Source organism: Pleurodeles waltl, chromosome 3_1 (genome assembly GCF_031143425.1).
Source record: "Pleurodeles waltl isolate 20211129_DDA chromosome 3_1, aPleWal1.hap1.20221129, whole genome shotgun sequence".
NCBI classification, from domain to species: Eukaryota; Metazoa; Chordata; class Amphibia; order Caudata; family Salamandridae; genus Pleurodeles; species Pleurodeles waltl.
This window is the reverse complement of record NC_090440.1, coordinates 731380135-731404180: the sequence shown is the minus strand read 5'-3', so window position 1 is coordinate 731404180 and position 24046 is coordinate 731380135. Positions and strand designations below refer to the sequence as shown.

The 24046-nt window shown below is 42.5% G+C and overlaps 1 protein-coding gene across 1 annotated transcript in view; it reads left to right on the top strand.

Annotated features, from left to right (window-relative positions):
* DCDC1 (doublecortin domain containing 1) overlaps positions 1–24046 on the top strand; it is a 1098140-nt gene that overhangs the window by 1047170 nt on the left and 26924 nt on the right. Inside the window, exons 36-38 of the mRNA XM_069223476.1 lie at positions 10677–10850; positions 12969–13122; positions 18534–18643. Of these exons, the coding sequence (XP_069079577.1) occupies positions 10677–10850; positions 12969–13122; positions 18534–18643 (438 nt within the window). The remainder of the gene's footprint in view (positions 1–10676; positions 10851–12968; positions 13123–18533; positions 18644–24046) is intronic.

Below are 24046 nucleotides of genomic sequence, written 5' to 3'. Positions count from 1 at the left end.
GCTACTGCTGACTTTAATGCCCGGTATACTTTCCCCAGGTTACCCTCACGAAGGTCTTTCTAGTCATGATAAATTTGAATTCCGAGGTACTTAAAGGTGCGGGGGTCCACTGGACATCCTCTGGGCAGGAGAGAGGAAGGGTATCCCTGCTATAATTGGGAAGACACATGTCTTAAGTCTATTGAGGCACAGGCCTGAGAGGTTGCCAAAGTCCTCCAGCATCTGCAATACCTGTGACAACACTGCGTTCCCATCCCGCAAGTAAATGCGGAGGTCGTCAGCACATAGGGAGCTAATGTGCGGGGTTCCCCCGCCTGATAACTCCCCACTCTGCAGCTACAGCCCGGAAGCTCTCCGCTAGCGGCTCTGTTGGAATGGTAAACAATAAAGGGGCGAGGGGGCAGCCTTGCCTGGTTCCCCTGCAAATGTCATAGCTACTCAAGAATGTGTGTCCTCTCAGGTTTATAGTAAATTAACCCATCGTGGCCATCGCTGGCGGAGCCCCATCCACATCATCACTGCTTCTAGATAGTCCCATCACACAGTGTCGAAGGCCTTTTGCAAGTCCACCGACACTATCATAGCCGCCATCTCCGGGGGATGTGGGCCATCGTAAAGTAGGGAATAGAGTCTCTGTAGGTTGTGTGATGTACGACGCTTAGGTATAAACACATTCTGATCTTTATGAGTGAGAGTCTGCATGTGTGATAGTTACCGGGTCACGAGGACTTCGCTGAGCACCTTAATGTCAGTATTCAACATTGATAAAGGGCAGTAATCAGATACATCATGTCAGTCCGTTTACCCTTGGGGAGAGATATCACCAAGGCCTCCCTAGTGGATGGTGGTAGTTCGCCCGTCTCATAGGCCTCAGTATACATCTCTACCTGTCGGGGCTTCAGAGTTCCGGTAAATCTCTGATAAAATTTGGACGGGAGACCATCTGTTCCTGGGGTTTTCCCCGTTGCCAGGGCTTTGATGGCAGTTCTCACCTTCTGGGCGCACATTTGGGCACTCAAATCTGCACCGTCCTGCTCTGTTAACGTCACCAGCTCAGACCCACCAGGCAAGTTTGGAGACAGGCCAAGTCAGTCTCCCTTGGTGTGCTATACAAATATGTGTAGTAGGCCCTAAACTCATCATTGATGTCTGTCGGGGAATAGAGCAGAGTCTCGGTTCAGGACGTCAAATGGGTAATTGGTGTGCCCCTGCTCTCCGGTTGGATCAACCAGGTTAATAATCTCCCTGCCCTTCCCTCTTCGTCATGTATCCTGCCCAAGTACAGGGAGTGCAGAATTATTAGGCAAATGAGTATTTTGACCACATCATCCTCTTTATGCATGTTGTCTTACTCCAAGCTGTATAGGCTCGAAAGCCTACTACCAATTAAGCATATTAGGTGATGTGCATCTCTGTAATGAGAAGGGGTGTGGTCTAATGACATCAACACCCTATATCAGGTGTGCATAATTATTAGGCAACTTCCTTTCCTTTGGCAAAATGGGTCAAAAGAAGGACTTGACAGGCTCAGAAAAGTCAAAAATAGTGAGATATCTTGGAGAGGGATGCAGCACTCTTAAAATTGCAAAGCTTCTGAAGCGTGATCATCGAACAATCAAGCGTTTCATTCAAAATAGTCAACAGGGTCGCAAGAAGCGTGTGGAAAAACCAAGGCGCAAAATAACTGCCCATGAACTGAGAAAAGTCAAGCGTGCAGCTGCCTGATGCCACTTGCCACCAGTTTGACCATATTTCAGAGCTGCAACATCACTGGAGTGCCCAAAAGCACAAGGTGTGCAATACTCAGAGACATGGCCAAGGTAAGAAAGGCTGAAAGACGACCACCACTGAACAAGACACACAAGCTGAAACATCAAGACTGGGCCAAGAAATATCTCAAGACTGATTTTTCTAAGGTTTTATGGACTGATGAAATGAGAGTGAGTCTTGATGGGCCAGATGGATGGGCCCGTGGCTGGATTGGTAAAGGGCAGAGAGCTCCAGTCCGACTCAGACGCCAGCAAGGTGGAGGTGGAGTACTGGTTTGGGCTGGTATCATCAAAGATGAGCTTGTGGGGCCTTTTCGGGTTGAGGATGGGGTCAAGCTCAACTCCCAGTCCTACTGCCAGTTCCTGGAAGACACCTTCTTCAAGCAGTGGTACAGGAAGAAGTCTGCATCCTTCAAGAAAAACATGATTTTCATGCAGGACAATGCTCCATCACACGAGTCCAAGTACTCCACAGCGTGGCTGGCAAGAAAGGGTATAAAAGAAGGAGATCTAATGGCATGGCCTCCTTGTTCACCTGATCTGAACCCCATTGAGAACCTGTGGTCCATCATCAAATGTGAGATTTACAAGGAGGGAAAACAGTACACCTCTCTGAACAGTGTCTGGGAGGCTGTGGTTGCTGCTGCACGCAATGTTGATGGTGAACAGATCAAAACACTGACAGAATCCATGGATGGCAGGCTTTTGAGTGTCCTTGCAAAGAAAGGTGGCTATATTGGTCACTGATTTGTTTTTGTTTTGTTTTTGAATGTCAGAAATGTATATTTGTGAATGTTGAGATGTTATATTGGTTTCACTGGTAATAATAAATAATTGAAATGGGTATATATTTGTTTTTTGTTAAGTTGCCTAATAATTATGCACAGTAATAGTCACCTGCACACACAGATATCCCCCTAACATAGCTAAAACTAAAAACAAACTAAAAACTACTTCCAAAAATATTCAGCTTTGATATTAATGAGTTTTTTGGGTTCATTGAGAACATGGTTGTTGTTCAATAATAAAATTAATCCTCAAAAATACAACTTGCCTAATAATTCTGCACTCCCTGTATGCCTTGTAGTCATGGCATGTAAGGAGCTCCAAGGCTTCGGTGTGGGCTTCTTGCGTTTCTGCTAGGTGTCAAGTGGTCCCCGGGTCTGTCCCCAGCCTTTACTCCCACCTTTGCAGCTCTGTCTCTAGGTAGATTAGTTCTGATTCTAGTTCCTTCTTAATCCCCACTGTTTGTTCAAGGCAGCGGCCCCTAATAACCACTTTCAGGGCTTCCCATTCCAACCCCCTAGAGGTGGGGGTCCCCTTGTTCTGGGATACATAGTCTGCCAATTTAGAGGCTAGTGCAGTTCAGAAGTCCTCATCCTCTATGGCCCTAGGGTACAGTCGCCATGTCGGTATCGGGGGCGCCTCCCCAGTGTCTGCAGTGTCAGCAGCAATGGGCTTTGGTCAGAGACTGCTCTACCCAGGTATTCGGTATGGAGAACATCATTCATGAGTGTCGTGGAGCAGAACATGTGATCGATCCTTGTATGCACTTGGTAAGGGGAGGAGTAGTGTGAGTATTCTTTAATGTGAGAGTGCTGAGTCCACCATGTATCTTCCATACCCCATTGATCTATCCAATGCGCCAGGCCTTTCACCACTCTAAGTGGTGTGGCTCCCTACGAGTGGGAAAGGAGCGATCCCAGTCTGGGTCAATTATACTGTTTTAATCTCCCCCTCAAATAGGACCTATCTGGGAATCGCTCAAGGCGGGCTGAAAAGACCTTCCAAAAGAGACTGTGGTTTTGGTTAGGGGTATATACGCTCCCCAAGACTATCGGTCTGCCACTAAGGTGTCCCTCCACCAAGAATTATTGCCCTTCTTTGTCAGCGTCTAGTGTGATAGCCTCAAAGGGCAGCTCCGCCCGCACCCATATCATGCACAGGCTGAGTATGTAGTGGCAAAGAGCTGCCCCAACAATTCCTGCAAAGATTATTAGCCTCTGTCTTAGTATGGTGGGATTCTTGTAGGAATGCTTTATGGACCCCTCTCCTCTTCATATACATCAGTATATTATGCCGTTTTAATGTGGTCCCTATCCCTCGGATGTTGAAGGACATCAATTTAATTGCAGTGCCATTATTCAACTTATTTTTGCAGTGTCCACTGATCTACTTTTCCCTGCTCCCGCCCCAACAGCCCCCCCCCCCACACCACCAACCCCAAATGCATATCTGGGCTTCAAGAACAACAATATTCAAAACCCAACTCCCTGACCCAAGAGCAATCCAGCAATGGCCAACCGCCCAAACTGGCAAAACCGAACTTCTACAGTCTCTCATCATCACCCGTCTTGAGCAGTCCAAGGGCGAGTGGGGAGTAAAATGTCAGTTTGCCTATAAAAGACCATCGAGCTTGCCCGGACAGGCACCGCCCAGTTGGAAGCTGCCGCTCCCACGGGAGCCGTTAGCAAAGCGAGGGTAGGCTCTCCATTAAATGTCAGATTATGTCTTCTGCTGTTTGAGGTGTCACCTGAGGGAGCTCCTCAATCACACTGGCAATAGATTCAAGATCGGATGTATCCTCTGTTTCGTGTACATCTGTGGAGTAGTTTCTGTCTCTATCAGAGGTGGGCGACTCTGCCAGTGATGCTGTAGTCTGGATCACTGCGTGTTGCTCCTGAGTTACTTGTAGTTGCGTTTGTCGCACCAGGTGATCTGTGACAGTTCGATCCTTAAAGTGGTGCTTCTTCCTACGACAACCAGCTGCACTGGGTTCATTCCCCGCACAGTCAACTTTTCTACCTCTGTAATATTCAAGCCAGGTCCATGCTTTCTTCAGGGTCTAGCAAAAATGTGTTTGCCTTCCCACATTATCTTCAGCTTTGAGGAGAAAAGCAGCGCATATCGGACCCCATCTTCGCTTAGTGCCTTCTTCTTGGATAGATATAAAGCCTGCTTCGCCTGCACCACTGCTGTGTAATCAGGAAACATGTTGACTTTGCTGTTCTCTACTGTAAAAGGGCCTGCTTCTCATGTTCTCCGTAACATGATGTCTTGATCCCTATAATGTAACAGCTTAGCCACTACCGGTCTAGGGGGCCAAAATGGCACCCTGTGCGCTCTTTCCAGTACAAAAAAATGAAGTAAACTACTTTTCACCGAGGAGGGATTTCTTCCAGGGCTCCTGGAAGGCCACCATATCAGCACCTTCGGCCCCCTCTGAGAGTCCTATAATGCGTACATTATTGCAGTGACTGTGGCCCTCAGCGTCCTTCGCCTGATAGTCTAGTCTCTGCACTTTGTCGGTGAGATGGGCTATCTGTGTCTTGTGTGACCGCTTCTGGGCTCCAAGTTTCATCCACTCTTCCTCAGTGGTTTTCACCCTGTCAGAAAGCTTCTGGTGGTCCGCCCGTAGGTGGCTCAGCTCTCGTGACACCTTCCCGATTTCTTGCCTAAGGGTATTTTTCGATTCCTCAATCGCTTCCAGTAACTTTTGTAAGGTGGCTTGCATTGGGGAGAGTTGTGCAAGCGGGGCAGGAGCAGCTCCCCTGCACCCTGTTCGCTGTCAGGGCTGAGTGGTCTCTGCGCTTGGGATTTAAGGCATTGTTTCCCCATTTGGGGGCTCTGTGGTTGCTCCCATAGTCATCTGACTGGCCACAGTGGGAGGTGACTGGGGACGGGACCCCTTGCCACCAACGTTAGTCCCCCCCCCTCAGCCGGCAGGCTCCCCCTGTATTCTGCTGGTCACAACGCCCGTTTCTGCCGCAGGCATCCTCTGCCGGTGGGCGTCTGCCTCTCCCCATCGGGTGCAGCTATGTGCAGTTTGTATGCTCCAGGTGGGGCCCCTCCTCTCTGGACCCAGCACATCTCTGGGGGCCGCCTCGCTCACCTCACCTCGGTGGGTTCGCAGACCCCATCACCTTCGCTTGTGCCCTTGGGGGATCTAGGGCCCCCCTGACTCCTATAGATGCCCCACGGACCGACACCCGATAGCTCCCCCTGGCCAGACACTTCAGGGGCTCAGTCACCTCCACCCCTGTGACCGCCCTCGCCGCTCTTTCAGGCCTCCTCACTCCGTCCAGCCCAGGGTGCTGATGCCTACAGGAGCTTCTCTAATCTGCCGCGGGACAGTGTTGTGTCTCCCAGTGGCCTTTGCTGTCCAAGTTGTCACTGCTTCAGACCCTTCATGGGTTGTGGTCGCTCCGAACAGCACTCTTCTCCTCACCTGGCCGGGAGGGGGCCTTCCAGGCCCCGGCGTGCAGAGCTCCCGGACCTCCCGGCTCCACAGTAAGAAGGGGGCAGAGTGCTGGGCTGCGCCCGTCCCTTCTTTCTTTGCCTCCTCTGTTGTGCCTCCTGGGGCCCTTCGGTGTCAGCCCTCACCCTCTCCGGCCGCTGCCAGCAGGGAGGTTCAAGCACCACAGCCTCGCCCACCTCTTCTTCTGCGGCCCGCGTGGCAGCTTCATAGCCCCGTAGCAGCCATCTTGTGCTCTCTCCGGCACGGGCCCCCTCACCCATCTTCTGTGTGCCAGCTGATGGCAGCAGCAGGTCACCGCTCGCTCTCCCAGGTCAATATGCCTCTCAGGTATCTAGGTGCCACTCTTGGCTGTGGCCTCGTTGGGTCAGGATCACTGCGGGCCAGTCCTGAGCTCGTCCTCTATGCGGCTGCCATTTTCGGCAGTTGGCACTGCCCCCCCATGACTTTATCTATATTGATAAAACTTTCAATAACTTTATCAGTAATGCTGTCTGAGGTCTGAGCATGCAATGTTGATGTACTCTTGTACACTCTGTGCAGTTGAGAATTGAGCAGTAACTGATGTCTGAGGCTGCAAGATTTGTCTGCCTAAGGAGTATTTGACCTGTATTGTTTTCTAAAATGTTTCAGCTATTGCAAATAGAACATCTGGAGTGAACTTTAATTTTATTTTATGAATACAATGTTTGAAAAGTAAAACAAGAAAATATTTTGTTTACTTCAGTACATGAACCCATTCTTTTCCGGCAAAGATGGTTAATTATAGTTGAAGTGTAAACAGTGATCTGGTGACTAGGTGAGGTAGGCATGCTGGATGGTCTTTGTCCATCACCAATTTTTGAATGCATAGGTTTGACAATGTTTTAGCCCATTCTAATTTAAATGTTTCTAGGAGGCCAAAGCACAAAGTTTTTTTTGTGACTAGGGGCCTGATTTAAAGTGCAGTAGCTGCAGAACTGATGGTCCACCAATTCTGTTTTGAGTCAGATGGACCTTTGTGTTTCCAAAGGCACTAGCACAAAGCCTTTATCTATCTATATAGAGCTCATGGTATGATTTCTTTTCTTTTCAGGACTGCCAAAGAAATCCTGGCAGTCCTGAACAAGAAAATATAACAAGTATTTGCAATGCAATTGGTCTTGCGTTTGCTCGATTTAGAGCTATTAGCATTCTAAATTTCTGTTAGAAATAGGATCTTTGGTTGGCAGTCATGTTACCCCCTGTCCAAGCAAGGACCCTCACTCTAGTCAGGGTAAAGGAGAATCACACTCAGTTAACCCTCGCTCACCCCCTGGGTAGCTTGGCACGAGCAGGCAGGCTTAACTCTGAGACTATGTGTATTTGTACCAACACACAAAGTAATACAGTAAAAACACCACAAAATGACTCAACACCAGGTTAGAAAAATAGTCAATATTTATCTGAACCAAACAAGACCAAAATGACAAACATCCAACATACACAAATCAAGTTATGAATTTTTAAAGATTAAACACAGAAATAGCGCTTAGAAACCCAAATGCTTTGATTAGGTGATATCAAGACATTGTGAAAGAGTCATTCCCAACAATCTGACGCCAATGGTGCTGGTCACAGAGTCACACAGACCCCCAGGTACAGTACCTTGTGAAATGTGAAAACAAGCCGGTGCATGGAGTTGGGGATCGTAGCGTCGCTGGATCCGAGGTGGAATCAGTTCAGGTGCTGCAGAGCGAAGGAGCAGAAGTGTCACGAAGAGGCATTGGGTCTTTGCTGGGGAGTGATGGTGGTGAGGGGGCGGCGGTGCGAAGCACTGAATCCGTGCACTTCGGGCTCGAGATGATATCCGGAGGTCACGGCCTGGTGCAGTGATTTCTATGGAGTCACGGACTTCAGCAGGGCTGCAATGGCTTTGGGCCTGCGGGGTCATCACACTCCAACGAGGACCACGGCATCAGTTGCACGTGGTGTCACAGGATTCGGCAGTGGTGTCGGTCCGGAGTCGGTTTTCTTGTTTTTTCCACCAGTTTCTCCTTTAAAGGGCCCAGGGACTGGATGAGGCACCACTTGGCAGGGCAGGAGTCTCAGCAGAGAGTCCAGGTGCAGGCAGAGGAAATCTTTGATGGCCCTGAGACTTCAGAACAGTGGGCAAGCTCAGTCCAAGCCCTTGGAGATTCTTCTCAAGCAGGAATAAACCACAAAGTACAGTCTTTGTCCCCTTTCACAGGCCGAAGCAGCAACTGCAGGATAGCCCAACAGAGCACCGTCACAGGCCAGGGCAGCACTTCTCCTGAGCTCTTCAGCTCTTCTCCTTGGCAGAGGTTCCTCTTGATTCCAGAAGTAATGTAGTTTTCAGGAGTTTGGGTCCAATACTAATACCCTTTTCTGCCTCTGAAGTAGACCAGAGGGAGGGGTCATGAACTATCCTGTAACCCATCCTGATGATCTGGAGCACCCAAGAATCTGAAGTGGACTTGATCCAGGCAGTCAGAAAGAACCGAAGCCTGCCTCTAACCACACAGGGCAGGCCATTCCCTATAAAGCCAGGAGTGTTGCTTCTTTGGATATTTCTACTTCTTCTCCTGCTTCTTCCTTGTGAGACACCTGGTATGTTGGCCGGAATATTAATGACGAGAGGGCTGATGAACTGAGAAAGCCTTAGCTGGAGGAGGGAAGGGCAACTGTTTGAAGAAAGAGGAGTGCTTATTCTTTTTTAAAGGTTTGTGCAATTTTGAATCCAGCTCAGCTCCAAACAGGTGAGAACCCTCCAAAGGCAGACACAATGCAGAGCACTTTTGTCCAGAATGAGTGTGCCAATCTTTTAAAACAAAGTTGAGGCAGGTAGCTTCCCCAGCCGACAAGGCAGTAGGCCGAACCACATCAAAATAAATATCAGACATGTATTCCACCTTTCTTTAAATACCTTATAGCAAGGAAGAGTATTCAGTCCCTTCTTTCCACAGCCTTGAAAGGTTGTTTGAAATCAGAGATCAATAATTTGGAGACATAAGTAACATAGATAGCAGTTCTCAAAGCAAGATGTGCTCCAGAGTACACCTTCGTTAAGGAGAATCTACTTTCTTATTAGTCTGACTCTTAATTACAGAGTCTTCTGTCAAAGAAGTTTGTCCACGAGAGTGGTGACAAAAGAATCAACTGGAAATATTGGATACAATTTAGCCACGAACCTAGGCATTAGAATCTGATCCACGTCTTTCCATTCTCTGCCCAACACCCCCATGATATCACGATGCACAGGGACATCCATCTGTGGCGACTGCTGGAACTGGTGCAAAAGATCAACACCGAGGAAGAGGGTACAGAAGATTCCACATCCTGGAACCCATATTCTGCTTCACATGCGCCAGAAGGTCAGGAATTCCCCTTTTCTTCATCCAGGTCTGCAGTTTGCTCCTCGTCAGACAAAGACGCCACATCAGCTGAACCATCACCAAAAACTGGCCCTTTCGCCACATTAACAGCCTCCTGTCCGGCTGGAGCAGTATGTTCATAGTCCTAGTCTCAAGGGAGACAGAAAAAAGAACATGGTAAAGCGCATCCTTAAAGGCTATTGCCTATGGGGAGAAGGGACACTTCTCAGCATTTCCTGTTCTTTTTTCTGTCTCGGGAGGTGGGTTCACCTTTTAAGTAATGAATGGGACGGGGACTAAAGGACGCAGAGGTAATTGAGTCCTGCTGTCCATCTGCGGCCTCCACCTCCACAATCACAGCCATTTAGAGGGGATTGAAAAAACACTCATGAATCATAAATATTAATGCATCGGGAGTTTGTACAACTCTTTCTGAATTAGCAATAGACTATTACATCAGTCGCAGCACAAAACAAAGGATGAGATAACAAAACAATCATTGTGCTAAAGACACCAACTGCTTTGCTGTCCCATCTAGGTATATCCAGGCTTTGTTCCTTACTCACTAATGAATTTGTAAGAGTAAATCACACATAGGAAGTATCCTTAAGTTACCAGAGTATGCAATACGTGAAATTTTCGAGATACCACTGCCTTCTTCATCAGTAGGTAATAACACATTGAAACAGAATGCAAGGGCAAAGTCTGGGCGACATTTGTTTTTCAACATGTATTCAAAAAAGGTCCAAATAAATTAAAAGCTGTGCTTGGTATGAAGTCCAGTAACATATGATGCTATGTATAAAATGGAGCCAAACAAGTGCATAGATTGTAATTTTCCTAGGGAGGTTTTGTAAGGTTAGGAACTGTTTATTCCCTGGCGTGTGCAAAGCTTGCCTATTTCGCAAAACGCAACCTAAACTTTTTTGCAAGCAATGTTTTGTTGAAAAAGTTTCTCTGCCGAAACTTTTTTCAAGGATGTTCTCAGGTGAAAAGCATGGTTTCTCAGGAGTCTGCGGGCAGATCCAAAACAACTTAGTTTTGCATGAACGTTTCCTCGAACAACTGTTTTTAAACATTTTGTAATCTTCCTGAATTTAAAGAAACTTAGAAGGTTAAGAAAAAAATTCAGGAACTTTGGAGAGGAAAATCTTTGTAGGGTCACATACCATGAATTCTAACTTATACCTCAAGAACTATGAACACAAAGTGGAACTCTACACATTTTCTGTCAGTGACCGATTACCACATTATTAAGTCTCTAAAAATAGTAGTTTTCCTTCTTTACATTTCTTTCAGAACCACCTGACAGAAGTTGAGTCACAACTCAAGGCTCATCCACAACATCTAGAAACGAAGACAACGGATGGCAAAGCAGTATACAGCCAGCCCGGCACAAAACGGGTGGTCGTGTACGCTAATGGTAGCAATGCAGCTCAAGCAATCTATGCCTGGGGCCAAACTCTGGACGAGGTAAGAGAAAATAAGCTTCTCGGGATAAAAATTGATTTCCTGGTTCAATTTCACAGTCCATGGTTTATTTTGCAACAAAGCGTGTGAAGATTTCACAACAAAATGTGAATTCTGCTGAGGGGCATCAGTCTTGAAAATGGTTGAACTGGCATTAATATTGAGAGAATTCACTTGGGGATTCTTAAGGCAGAGAGCGTGCTGTCAGGTTAGTTGTATTTCCTAGGGTGCCAAGTTTCAGGAGCCTGAGGATGTTGTGAATCACCTTTACTTTATGCATTATAAAGCAGCGTGAGCATGGGCAGCCAGATGCCCTGCTGAGCTCAACTTGTTTGTCCCTCCATCTCATTCCCTCTGCAGCTTAGGGTCCCCATGCCATGCGGTGATCTGTTCGGCTGAGCTCCCCTTGCCATTCTAAGTAACATTAGTCAAATATTGCTTTTGTAAACTTTTGCCAGACCTCATACTATATGCACAGTCCTAGAGTACAAGTTATGTGTTTCTGAAAAATATGTTCCTTCCATCCTTTGAGTTAGGCACAGCAGTATGACTTTTGCTGACTTGCTATTTCTCTTGTAATGTGTGTTTAGGAATGCCCCAAGAACTGTAGTGCTTGAATATTAAGATACAGAGTTATACCATAAGGCACTTGTGTTCCTCTATATTTTAATAAAACATGATGTAAACATTATGCGAGAAAACTGCCAGTATAACCAAGTCTATACAGTTTTTCTTAATATTTTAGTTGGTGTAATTGCACGTTGAGCATTTCCACAATTGTTTTGACAGTTGATATTGTTTATAATTTCCCTAGGTATGATCTTTTTAGTAGACAGTGGTAATAGATTTGATTCTGGCAAGTACTCGTCTTATAAAATAATACATATTATTGCACTGGGATAAAAGGGACAGTGATTCATAGCTATTATTTACATTGTAATGTTTAAGAAATGCATGGTACTGTAAAGAGACAGTGGCATTGGCTTACTTTGAGTATTATGATTGATGTAATTGAAAATAACGCTGATGTTTACGTGTATGGAAGACATTTTCACTCTCACAGAGTTTTATGGAAGATGGTCAGCGTTGTGTTGTTAAGAGCACTCAAGAGAAAGTGTGCAGTAGTAAGCAGGCTTTCAGTAGATTGTGGGAGAGAGCGTTTTCTTGATGCTCTGATATCCTAATTATGGGTTCTGAAATATTTATCTGAAAGAGAAGTGAAATTCGCTATGTACATATAAAATATTTTACTTTTATGTCAAGCTAATATACATATTTTTGTAAGATTTGGGAGACTTCTTGCAGAGAAACAAAATCAGAACTGAATCTAATTCAGCGGTTCTCACATATGATATCTGACTGTATGTTTTAATATAGCTAATAAATCAGATCTAAATTTATTATGTTATTATTGAAGAAAACTGCCTAACTGCAACGAGATGGACTATACTGCATCTCTGTTTTCTGTACTGTATGTTAAAAATGTATCTTTTACTGCATTCTGCAATATGAACCTCTTTTTCAAAAATATTCTCTTTGGTTTTCTCTTATGCTTCTCTGGAATTTAAGAGCAAGGTAGACATATTTTACTTAAATTTAAATACAAAAAAATTGTGTTAGCAATACTTGATGCCATTGCCGGGATACTCAGTTGCATCATCATGCTCTACTTGCTCGTCTTTGAAAAATATTAAGAATATCATTGATTTTCTTTTACATATATTGCTCCACGCCGTTCTTTTAAGTGCTTTAGTACAAGGTGGGAGTATAACCCCTCCTTGTTGTTTTCCTAAAGATTGTGCACTCGTTGACTATGGATTTTTTCATACAATCCCTAGTCAAATAAAGAGAGAGGTGGGCGTATCCCTAGTCATATTGCTTCATCTTCATTATTTGGCGCTATCAACTCAATAGCCAGGAGAGGCGTCAGTGGACGTGCCTGAAGGCACGGTTATTAATCCATGGGATATGGGGGTTTCATTGTTTCAGTTCTCATGTTTTTACACCAACTAATAGGATAATGGAACTAGGATGAAAAGCAAAGCAAAATGTATGAAATAAAGAAATTAAAATGTAAACAAAAGCATGATTCAGAAATCTAAACTGTTCCCAATTTTCCAGCTTATGGATAGTTGTACCTCTAGACTGCTAATGCACCAGCATCCTGTCACAGCACTCTACACTCCTGAGGGAACACCTGTCACATCCTGGGATGAAATAGAGAAAGACATGCTTCTGTGTGCTTCTGCAGGGGAGCCGTTCATGGACATAAAAGGTGAGTGTTTTAAAACCTTCAGTTAATCCTTCACTCAAACATGGCTTCTGACTTGATTTGGCTGCAGCAGAAGAAAATAGTAATAGTCAAGTGTTTACAGGAAGACACAACCTTGGGAGAAGAGAAGTGTTTTACAGAATGAACCCCTTTAAGAATGGGTTTGATGCAGCAAGGGAGTAAAGTGCAGAAAGATATACAAGCATTCTTATAAAATGATGGGATGACTTGAAGGAGGTGCACTGCAAAATGTGGCAGATGGTAAAGCTGGCAGAGCGAGAGGAGGGATGCCACAGGCAACAGTTAGGTCTCATAGTGGATAAGGCTAGAAGCAGCGATAAAATTACTGTGCAAGGATTAAGGGAAATTATTTCCATTAGACAAAAAGGAAATTAAGAACTAATATTTCCAGTTATAGATGTGCCTTTTTCAAATTATTGTTAGTATTTATTGTAATTACTTTTGTTTCTATGTACCAGTCCTCATTTTCACCAAAGTGGTTGGCTGCCTGCTGAGTAGATGATTCGACAGCGACAGCAGCATAAAAAGCATTCTCTATTAAAGTGTGCTAATGCAGCACTTAAGAACAGAAGCAGCTATGCATAAGAGGTTAATAGATCTGAGGATTAAAAAATGTGTCCCACAGAAAAAAAGTTTCACTAATGTTTCTGGAATGGGATACTCTTCAACAGCCGATACACAGCAGAGTAAACAGATTGTTGTTCGATTTCATATTCTAGGGCCATAGGTTAGATATCAGGACCCCCATTTTAAAAGTTCATGCTGCTGCTTGGGTAGACCATTGTGCACGCAGAGAGCTGATTGCAAGGCTTCGGCCATCACATGTTACTCATCCTCCAATGGTAAATGTCTCTTCTAAATTAACTATGCGGATCTAATTACGTCGCATGAAGTATTGCCAGACAGAGCTATCCAAAAATAGAAATGCACCAAGGATCGCTAGTTCTGTCTCTGATATTGCAAAAATAAAGTACCTCGATTCGACAGACCTGGCCTTAACCATCTCTATCCACGACTCAGTAAATAGTAGAATTGCTGCCATCAAGTTAAAAGGCAGTGCGGCCTGACAAAGTGCACTGTTAAAGGTATCCTTTTTAACCATTCCCGACAACGTTTGGACTTGACCAGTTGTTTAAATGCAATTAGAGACTTTTCACCTAGATTACTTTGCTTTTGCACACATAACATTTCACCTTTATACCCTCTTTCAAGTGATGAATATGAAACCTGTAAAAGAGCATCTTCGGTGACAGTCGCACTTCTGGTTTTCTTGTGTGGGATTTCCAGAAGGCACCTGCAAATAGCAGATTTTTGTATTCTCTATTACTCAAAAATCTATGAAGAAAAAAAGAAAAAGAGAAGTGGCGATAGAAGTCGTGCAAAGGAGAAACAAAGACCTTTTTATTACATAGGAGAGTACTTGTCTAAATTCAAGCGAACAAATGTTGACTGAATCAGGTCGCATTGGAAGTGGAGATTATAGACAAAGAAACAGAGAGGGGGTGGGAACAAGAACAAGATTTATGGTGAACTAGCTGGTTTTGTAGACCTACAAAAGATTCAGAGGTTCATCTAAACGAATTGCGAATAAAACGTTAAATGATGAAAGGGGACAGACCAGGCCGAATAGGAAAAAGCAGTAGTAAGTGAGCTGATCACAACTGAAACGCCAAGGGTAGGGTTTGTTTCAGTCAGGTTAGCATGTATGCATTGATGATGAGGCATTCATGGGTAGGCATGGTGAATGGCATCACACATACACTCGATTCCAGCTCTCAAGTAGTCCTAAAACAGGCACATGCCAGATGCCATGAAAAAGTGGTGAACCACGAAGCCATTGTTGGCTGAGCAATGCAATAAATTTGTATCAATTGCAAATGAAGACAAAAAGGTTACGTTCCATTTGACTGATTTTAAATTTTTGCTGTGATTTGTGCCTCCTTATTGTTCTAACTTGTTGTTTATTAGGTTTTCGACTTTCCAAGAGAACTAAAAAGTTTTACAGTTAATTCAATTATCCAGAAAGGATACATCTTAGAAAGAAAATATTTTGGTATAGCCTTATATTTGATGTCACTATTTCACAGAAACTTCACCTGTTTGGTTTAGATGCAGATGCAGAAGAGGCATGGTTAAAATATGGTGGGAGTTTCTCTTTGTTTAATAATGTTACACTTAGAGCCTCATTACAAGTTTGGCGGTCATGAGACCGCCAAAAATTTGCAGTGGCAGTCGGACTGCCACTGCTGTGGCGGTCCAACTTCTAAATTACAACTTTGGCGGGCGGACCTACCTGAAGACCGCCGTCCCAGCCAGGATCATAGATCCCGACAGGGTGATGGTGGTCAGACTTGTAATCAGCCATGACGGTGCTAAACTCAGTGCTGCCTGGCTGATAACAACCCCTCTTTCTGCCAGCGGGGCCCCACCATGAAAAGGCTGGTGGAAAGCCAGTGCCTGGGGACACAGAGTGGCCCCTGTACTGCCCATGCCCATGACATGGGCAGTGCAGGGGCCCCCACTGCCCAGCACTGTTGGAATTCGCACTGTCTGCACATTCCAAGGGTGCTGGATTGTTAGGATATTAGCATAGGCACTCTTAAGGGAGCCGAGGCCAATATCCTAACACTGGAACATGTACTACAATGTTCCCGCCGGTCAGCCCGGCTGGAACATTGTAATATGATCAGGGGTCGTGGGTGTCACCGCCATAGCGTTGGCATCCTCATTGTGAGTTTGTGGTCCCTTGGTGGGACCTCCAAACTCGCAATGAGGCCTTTAGTGTTGAATTCATTAACTGGAAGCTAGAGCTAAAGATTTCCAAGATAACAAGAGTGGGAGGGAATCTTCGTTGTCTTTCCTGACACCTAAGTCATGCCTCTCTTAGATGCACCGGGATCTCTACTTTCTACATATTAATGTTACTGCCAGGTTTCCATATGAAGAGGACAATGCTGGTAAGCATACAGCAGCACTGTCACTTGTGCACATGTATAAAATGTTGTCAAGTAGATGTAACTGGTGTTGGCCGCCCCATTTTTTTTCTCCCGCAGTGCATTTTGGAAGTGACAAATGAAGGCAGTGGCAGCTAGGCTCTCCCAGATCCTGCTCAAAGCACATGGCAATGCAAAGGTTGCTTCTGCAATCACCATTATAAGGCGGGCCAGGCCTGAACATTCTTGATTTAGGTTTTGTGCCTGGGTGATCATGGAAAATGTATCCATGAGGGATTCTGAGGTTTCCTAACCCAGCGTCCTTTGAGCATTTTGGTGCACTGGACTAATTATAGTGTCAAGAGTGTAGTGAATGTTCGAGAACCGCATCTGACATGCATGTACGTACAACTGGGTTAATTAATTCCCTTACTAATGAGCCCACTTCTACAGGCATGCATGTAAGGAAATATTAGGAAATAGAGTGTACATTTAGAGGAATGCCTGACATATGAGAAAATGGTGTCACTGAGCATCTTTTGTTTCTGTTGCCTGAAACTTGCAGAAAAATATTGTCTGGAAGGCAGCCCACCGGAATACAGGATTAGTGATATGAGTGGCTGGGTAACGAGGCAGCATGCTCCCGAACACGTGCACTTTAATGTTAATGGGTCTTATTACAATCTTTATCGAAGATGTTCTAGAGAGCTTCTTGTTGGCTGTGTTGCGCTTCTTTCCTATGGCTCTCGCCTTTTTTAAACTGAAAAGAATGAAAACAGGTCTGAAGTAACTACAAACTAAATCGCCACCCTGGGGATCTAATTTTAATTTTCTAACCAATAAGCCAAAGGTTTCAGAGAACGGTGGGTGTTAATACATACCCATAGCATAATGATATTAATTGCAGTCAGATTTTAAATTTAAAGGGAAGTCATAAAACAATATAAACCATCATAAAGTGCACATTTAACTTATATGAACAATATTTAAAACGTTCTGGATCGCAGCAAATAATAAATTGCACACAACTGTAACACGTCTACCACCTTTACCAGAAATGCACCCCTCGAGTGTCCTGTTATTAATCCAAAACACACGATTCATCTACATCCGTGTGTGCCTTCCTCTGTTTTCATACCGAAGCTACATGTGCACCAAAAGCGAATGATTGGTAATGTAAGTAATACATTACACAAGGAAGCAGGCCAGCACATTAACACAGTACCTCTTGCCCTCAGAGAAATTGTACTTACATAAAAAAGAAGAGTATTATTGTTTGCATTGATTGACATGTTGTAACATGGAGTGAAAGTTCCTCCAAAGACACCCAGTCCTAGGAAAATGTAAGCATATTGTTATTAAAATACAATCTTAATCTAATCCAAACATGGCATTCGAAAGGATTCCCAGTCCATGTTAAGTAGCGTTCAAACTCTACCCCCATTTTCAATGGTAGGTATACCCTGAACGAAGGCTTTCGTGATTTGATAGTATTGCTTTTCATGTTCCTGGTTCCCAAATCAACACACAGCTGCGAGGCAGGCTTAGTGATGCCTTCTAGATACACAAGACCCGCCACCTCCTGCATAGAGCCTGGTTGGGTGGACTGGGGAAACGAGCATCTAAAAAAATGGATTCTTCTGCATATGGAATATTATTACATGTGCTTACCCACAGACACATACACGTCAAGAGCTCTAGGAAAAACATTCCTGTTTCAACAGTTTAAGTTTGTTAGGTTGTATATCAGACTATTGAGTACTATTAATCATGATATCACAATATTGTTGCCAAAATATCGATAAAAAACATTGGTGAGGTAAGACACGCAGAAGTAAAGTTGAGTATAGTAAATCTATTCTTACTTTTTTGATCTTTGGTTATCAGATATTTTAGCAATGATATTGAGCTACCACAACATTTAATGGTCAATATTCTGGTACAATTACGTTTGATACATGGAACTAATGTTGAATGTGACTGTAAATGGAACTGCAACTCCTCAGCTTGCATGAAGTATAACTTTCTATTTGTGAGAAAAACTATCCTATTTCAAGAGTGAAACTCAAGTAATCGCCATGAAACGTCCGTCCCACATAACAATAAAGTTTCCTTTTCACACACCATTTTGCTTCTCACACTTTTCAGACCTATTGCCGTTGTTTGTGACTAAGAATTGTATTTATTACAAACTTTGCTTTCGGCTAACACATGATAACAACACCTTAACCCCATGATCAGTCTTTGCTGAAATGTAAATGTATAATATTTCCAATCGATATTTAGCATTACTAGATGAGGAAAAGGCTTACATGTAAAGGGTTCCAAATAATTCTACGAATAATTTTTACAACATTCAGCCAAATATTGTACTCAATTTCATTTAAACTATATTGCCATGAAACTGGATCTTTTATTATATGTTTTCAAAATACATGTGTTTCATAATGTCATTTTCAGCTATTAAACAGAAGGTGGAGGTGAGAGCACAATTTTCCAGAATTCGAAAACAGCAGGGGCCACATGCAACAGACATTGTAATAAAAAATTCAGAAATACCCCGAAATCAGGTTGGTGCACATATATAGGAATATGCAATATTTATTCTGATGTTTGGAATGGGTGGTAGCATATTTGAGGACACTGTTAACCTTTAGTGATTGTTATTTTTAGGGAGAGGAGATGGAACTGTGATCTCCCCGTGGGGCGGGGCAGAGAGGCTCATTGTCACTCAGAGAAGTCACTTTGCCTCAGTCACATCACATGAAAGGGATCAGATGTGTTACAATCCATTGTTTGAGCCTCCAATAGTACTTTTGCTTTTCTATAATGTATGACTCAATTTCAGTCTGATTTAATATATTTGAAGCTAATAAGAGTGCTGCTGTTAAATGCGATCATTTTCAGAACAAAGTGCCACTCTTTGACCTTCCTGGTAACTAACGATAACTTAACAAAAGAAGTTCATTTTCCAAATCGACAATTGTAAGGTGGGCAAAATGAACCCCCAATATCAATGACTGGGGGCATAGGAGCAGTCCAGGACATCAGATTTCCATTCCTTCAAACCTTTCCTCATCCTCCTGTCCATAGCTCTGTACCCTGCCCACTTTCTCATCATTTTTCCATAGCCTTCCCTACTTCCCAAGTTTTTTTCTCTTCCCTATCCTTATCATCTCCAACCCAAATCTACCTTTCTCCATGTCTTTCTTTTTGTATTTTCTGCTCATGCACCCTGTTTTGTTATATAGTTCTTGTCACACTGTAGAATGTTTTCACACACCCTCCCATTTCATTATGGCACCCATGCTTTCTTTAAAGAATAAACAGGGCTTTAGTCCTATGAGTATTATACTGTTTCTCAACATGCTATCTGTCTTTCACTCTTTAGTCAGTCTCTCAGCACTGATTCTCATATGATTATACCTTCAAATCTAAGGCATCTGAGAAGCTTGCTTTTGGTAAAGCTTTCTCATAGATGTTTTGGCTCATGGTGGCCTTGAACAAGAAATAAAGCCTCTGTGTTTCTACTATTAATGTTTTACAAAATGTGTGACCTGCTGTATGCATGGTCTAAAATGTAATTATGTTTTTTATTACACAATTTACCATCTGCCTGAAAAATAATTCTCACTGGGGACATAAACATGTACATTGACTAGCAAATGAACACCATCATGCTTATTCACATACATATATGAAGTAATACTATTGGAGTACTACTTTGCATAATCGAAAATGCCTTTGTGGATTGGCCCCAAATAGGCCAACTTTCTATTAGTAGTGCAAAGACAGTGCCGACCTTTTTACTTGTACTAATTGTACATGAGCATTTCCATTTTATTTCCATTTCAGATGTTACAGCTCCAATTCACAGATTGGTACAAACTGGCATTCAGTTGCTGCTTTTAGTAAAATTGGATCGGATTGCCAATTGAATGCTGTTAAGGATAGAGCAATACACAACCGAGTAAAAATAAGTTCTCCAACCAACCATCAATTAGTACACACCATCTTATGCAATCAGGCTGATGCTTGGACATAGTTCTTGTGTCAGCACTGCATTTCTTTACTCACAATTTATAATTATTCCATACACCATCTTTTTACACCATCAAAATACCAATCTCAAATAGACATTGTTCAGACCAATATACACAACATCCACGGGCTACCAGCTATGTGTTGCAAGATAAGTATTATTTACAGAATTGATTGCTTTGAGACAGATTACAAAACATTGTGAATTATTGAAATGTATATTGTGGCACTCATTCCAATCCATTCTTCAATCCCTTCCAAGTGAAAAGCTTGAAATCAGATGACCTTAGGTTCAAGCATGACACAGTGTCATAGGACTCTTACCATGGTGGTAAGGCTGCTTGGTTTTGGGTGGCAGCACCACCACATGTGAGTGATTGAGTCAGTCCCACACTGACTGAAAGCTGTAGGGCTAACTCTCGTGGCTAGCTAGCAGCACCTCCCTAAACCTAGAAAATAAAGGTGATTTTTGGCAGCCTGACGCATGACACTCTGACTCCTTAGGGAATTCGTGGTGGAGCAGATTTTACCCTTTTTTGTCATTTGCACAAGTCTCACACATGCAAAGACAGACAAGGAATGCAGGATAAGTTTTAATAAATGTATTAAAAGAACTGCATTGCATGATAAAAGGCATGAGCTGCAATTATTATGAATATGAAATATGACATAGTAATGATTGTGACCGTTAGAGTAAAACATATAAAAAGTCCCAGCATTCTAGAATAATCATTAGTCTACGGCTTCCCACCTACACTCCTAGCATCTAAAGTGAGAGCATATCAGTGTAAGCCCTTCTGCCCATACTAGGCCATGAAAGGAGCTCCGCCCAATACCTAAAAGCAGGGGTCTGCCTGTCAGTCTGCTGGCAGTCTCCTCATTGGCTGGAGAGACAGGGCAAAGATCAGCAAATCTGCGATGAAGTAGCACACAGCCTGAAATGAAAAATGAAATGTAAATTTTATACAGTCCAGCTTATCACCGATGAGGGTCTCAAGGCCCTGTGTTGAGGACGGGGACATTAAGTGATTTGCCCAGAATCACAGGACAGTGTCCGACACAGAGGATCGAACCTGGGTTGCCAGCTCCCGAAGCAGTCGTCTGACCGCTGCACTATAGCCTCTCCATAGTATAAGATGCCAGGCTAGAATGTCCCCTCTAATCTACTTTGGACTGTGTGGTGTTTTTATAACAAAGTGTGTTGTGTTCTGAGAACAGGCCTGACATGATAATGGGCCTCACTACAAGGCTGGCAGTCACAAGACCGCCAGCCTTGCAGTGAGGGTCGGACTGCTGCGGCCGGAGCGGGCGATGGGGGACAGCGGTCTTGGTTGCAATCAGCCAGGGCAACGCTGAACTCAGCACCGCCCTGCTGATTATAACCTTGTTCTCTGCCAGCCTTTTTATGCCAGTTTCACCACCAAGAAAAGACTGGCAGAGAACAAGTGCAGGGGAGCCACCGGAGGTCCCTGTACTGCCTTGCCAGCACAATCAGAATGCGCACTCTCTGCTTTTAAGGTTTCTGTCGGTCAGTTAGGTGAGGCCAGCAGAAACCTTGTAATAGTGCAGGGGTTGCCACCACAATGGTTATGGAATCCTCCCTGTGAGTTTGGCAGTCCCAATATGTCTAGGTTTCGAAGGTTGGCTCTGTACTCTTGTGTTGGTAATACTAAGTAACCTATCATAACGGCCTTGAGCAGATGCACAGAATGAAATCTTGTGCAAAGGAACTAACAACAATGCTTTCACAGAAAGGCAACGGATTAACAAAATAAAACATCCCTGCTGAAAGCAAACTATGCTAACATATTGTAAAATGAAGAAATGAAATGAAATATGCATCTGAATAAAAGGGCACAGGCTGCAGGCCTGAAACTAAAATAAGTGTGCTGAAGCAAGGTGCTAAAATGAACCCACACCAATAGTTTGACCGAAATCATGCAAATATTCTATGCAAACTACTGCAGGCTCTATCTCTAAAAGGATTTTATGGCAGAATAAAAAATCTTTAGTTTACTGGGTGCCATGCACCTGTGAGATGGAACAAATATATGCCTCTTGTCATTTTATATTATTGATTGCTCAGTAAAACAATAAAAAGGGTTTAAAAAAAATGTTGCATGATACGGACATCCAGATAAATGTAGGGTGTTTGAATAAAATATCAAATCAAAAATAGTGTGGTACCTAATCTTCAAGGTAAGAATATCCCTTAATAAATATTTAATATTTTTTTAATCTAGTTGGGCATATTATTGTTTTACTTTATATAGTTGTATAAAATATATTTGTTAACTAGTTTGATAATTATTAGTTATCTTAGTATTATAAGTTACTAATGTTCTAATATTTGTGTTTATTTTCTTTTAGTATAATTTGTAATTGTGTGAATTATTTTTAAGTAAATTTGAAATTATTAATTTAGTATGGGTTTGGATGGTATTAGGGTAGAAGTAATTTAAAATGTAAATGATAGTTTTTAATTCATAATTATTTTTAGGTAATTTAATGTTTTTATCATTAATTATGTAAATTAATGAAGTGACTAATAGTTATTTTGCTGTTCATAATGAATCATTTAATATGGCTGAAAAGTTGATTCAATTATGTTGTGGTAATTCATTGTATAAATATTATTATATATGTATTAATTGTAATTTAATTAATTCAATTTTGATATTTGTTTAATTCTATGATAATTCTTATTTTTATCAATTTTAGTTGTGGGTGTTCTTTTGTATAGTAGAGACAGAAGTGTTTAATTTAAAAGTATGTTTATATTTTTCTTTATTTGTGTATTTGTAATATAAAGTTAGCATTTTTCATTCATTTTATGTGTTTTATATTTAATGCATATATTTATTATTTTCAATATGTTTTACATTTTTTGGTCTTTTTTTGTTTCATTTAAAAAACATATTAGAAGTTGGAATAGTAAATTTGACCCTGTTCAAAGTCCAATACTTTCCCTACTGTTGCTAACTTTAAAGATGCAACAGCTATCCTGACCACTCCATATTCCAACACTTCCCATTCTTTTGGTCTTATTGAAGTTGGAATGGTAAATATAATCCAACACTATTCCCACCTTGTCTGTGTTGGAGTAAGAATAGTAAATCTGACTCTTCCAAAGTCCATCTCTTTCCCTACTTTTGCTCAGATTGGGGTGGCAATAGCAAATTTGACCCCTCCAAAGAATAACAGTTTCCTTACTTTTGCTTATGATGGAGTGGGAATAATAAACCTGGCCCTTCCAAAGTCCATCACTTTCACTACTTTTGCTTACATTGGAGAGAAAATAGTAAGTTTGATCACTCCAAAGAGCAACACATTCCCTTCTGTTGCTTAGGATGGAGTGATAATAGTAATTCTGGAACCTACAGAGTAAAACCTACTGTGTCAAAGAGTTTCCTTACCTTTCCATTTAATGCTTGTATTTTTAAATGTTATTTTACTTTGCATGTTTAAGACTTTTTGTATTTTTAATTCATTTCTAATTTCAATTACTTGAAATATAATGCTAGACGATATTGTGAACCACAATATTTGTGACTCAATAATTTGGTAGATTACATACACAGTATTTAATTTAAGCAAGATACTTTAACTTTTGATAGTTTTTTGCAATATTTGTGTATTATGATGATTATGTTGGGAAGACCATCCATTTTAAACACAGGTCCAGTAGCAAAGAATATTAGTATACAGATCACATCAAAGAAATTATAAAGGATAAAAAATAAGCATACATGGCCTGCAAGGGTGAAACATTCTGGTGGTATTCTTGGAGGATGAGAAGTACAAAGGTGATCACAGCAGTATGGAAATGAAAGACAAAAAGCACAAAAGGTTGCCAGGAAACTGCTTTGCCTCACAAAGGTTAGGGAAATAGGGGCAATGACAGAAACCTCTTTTGCTATTATAATAATCAA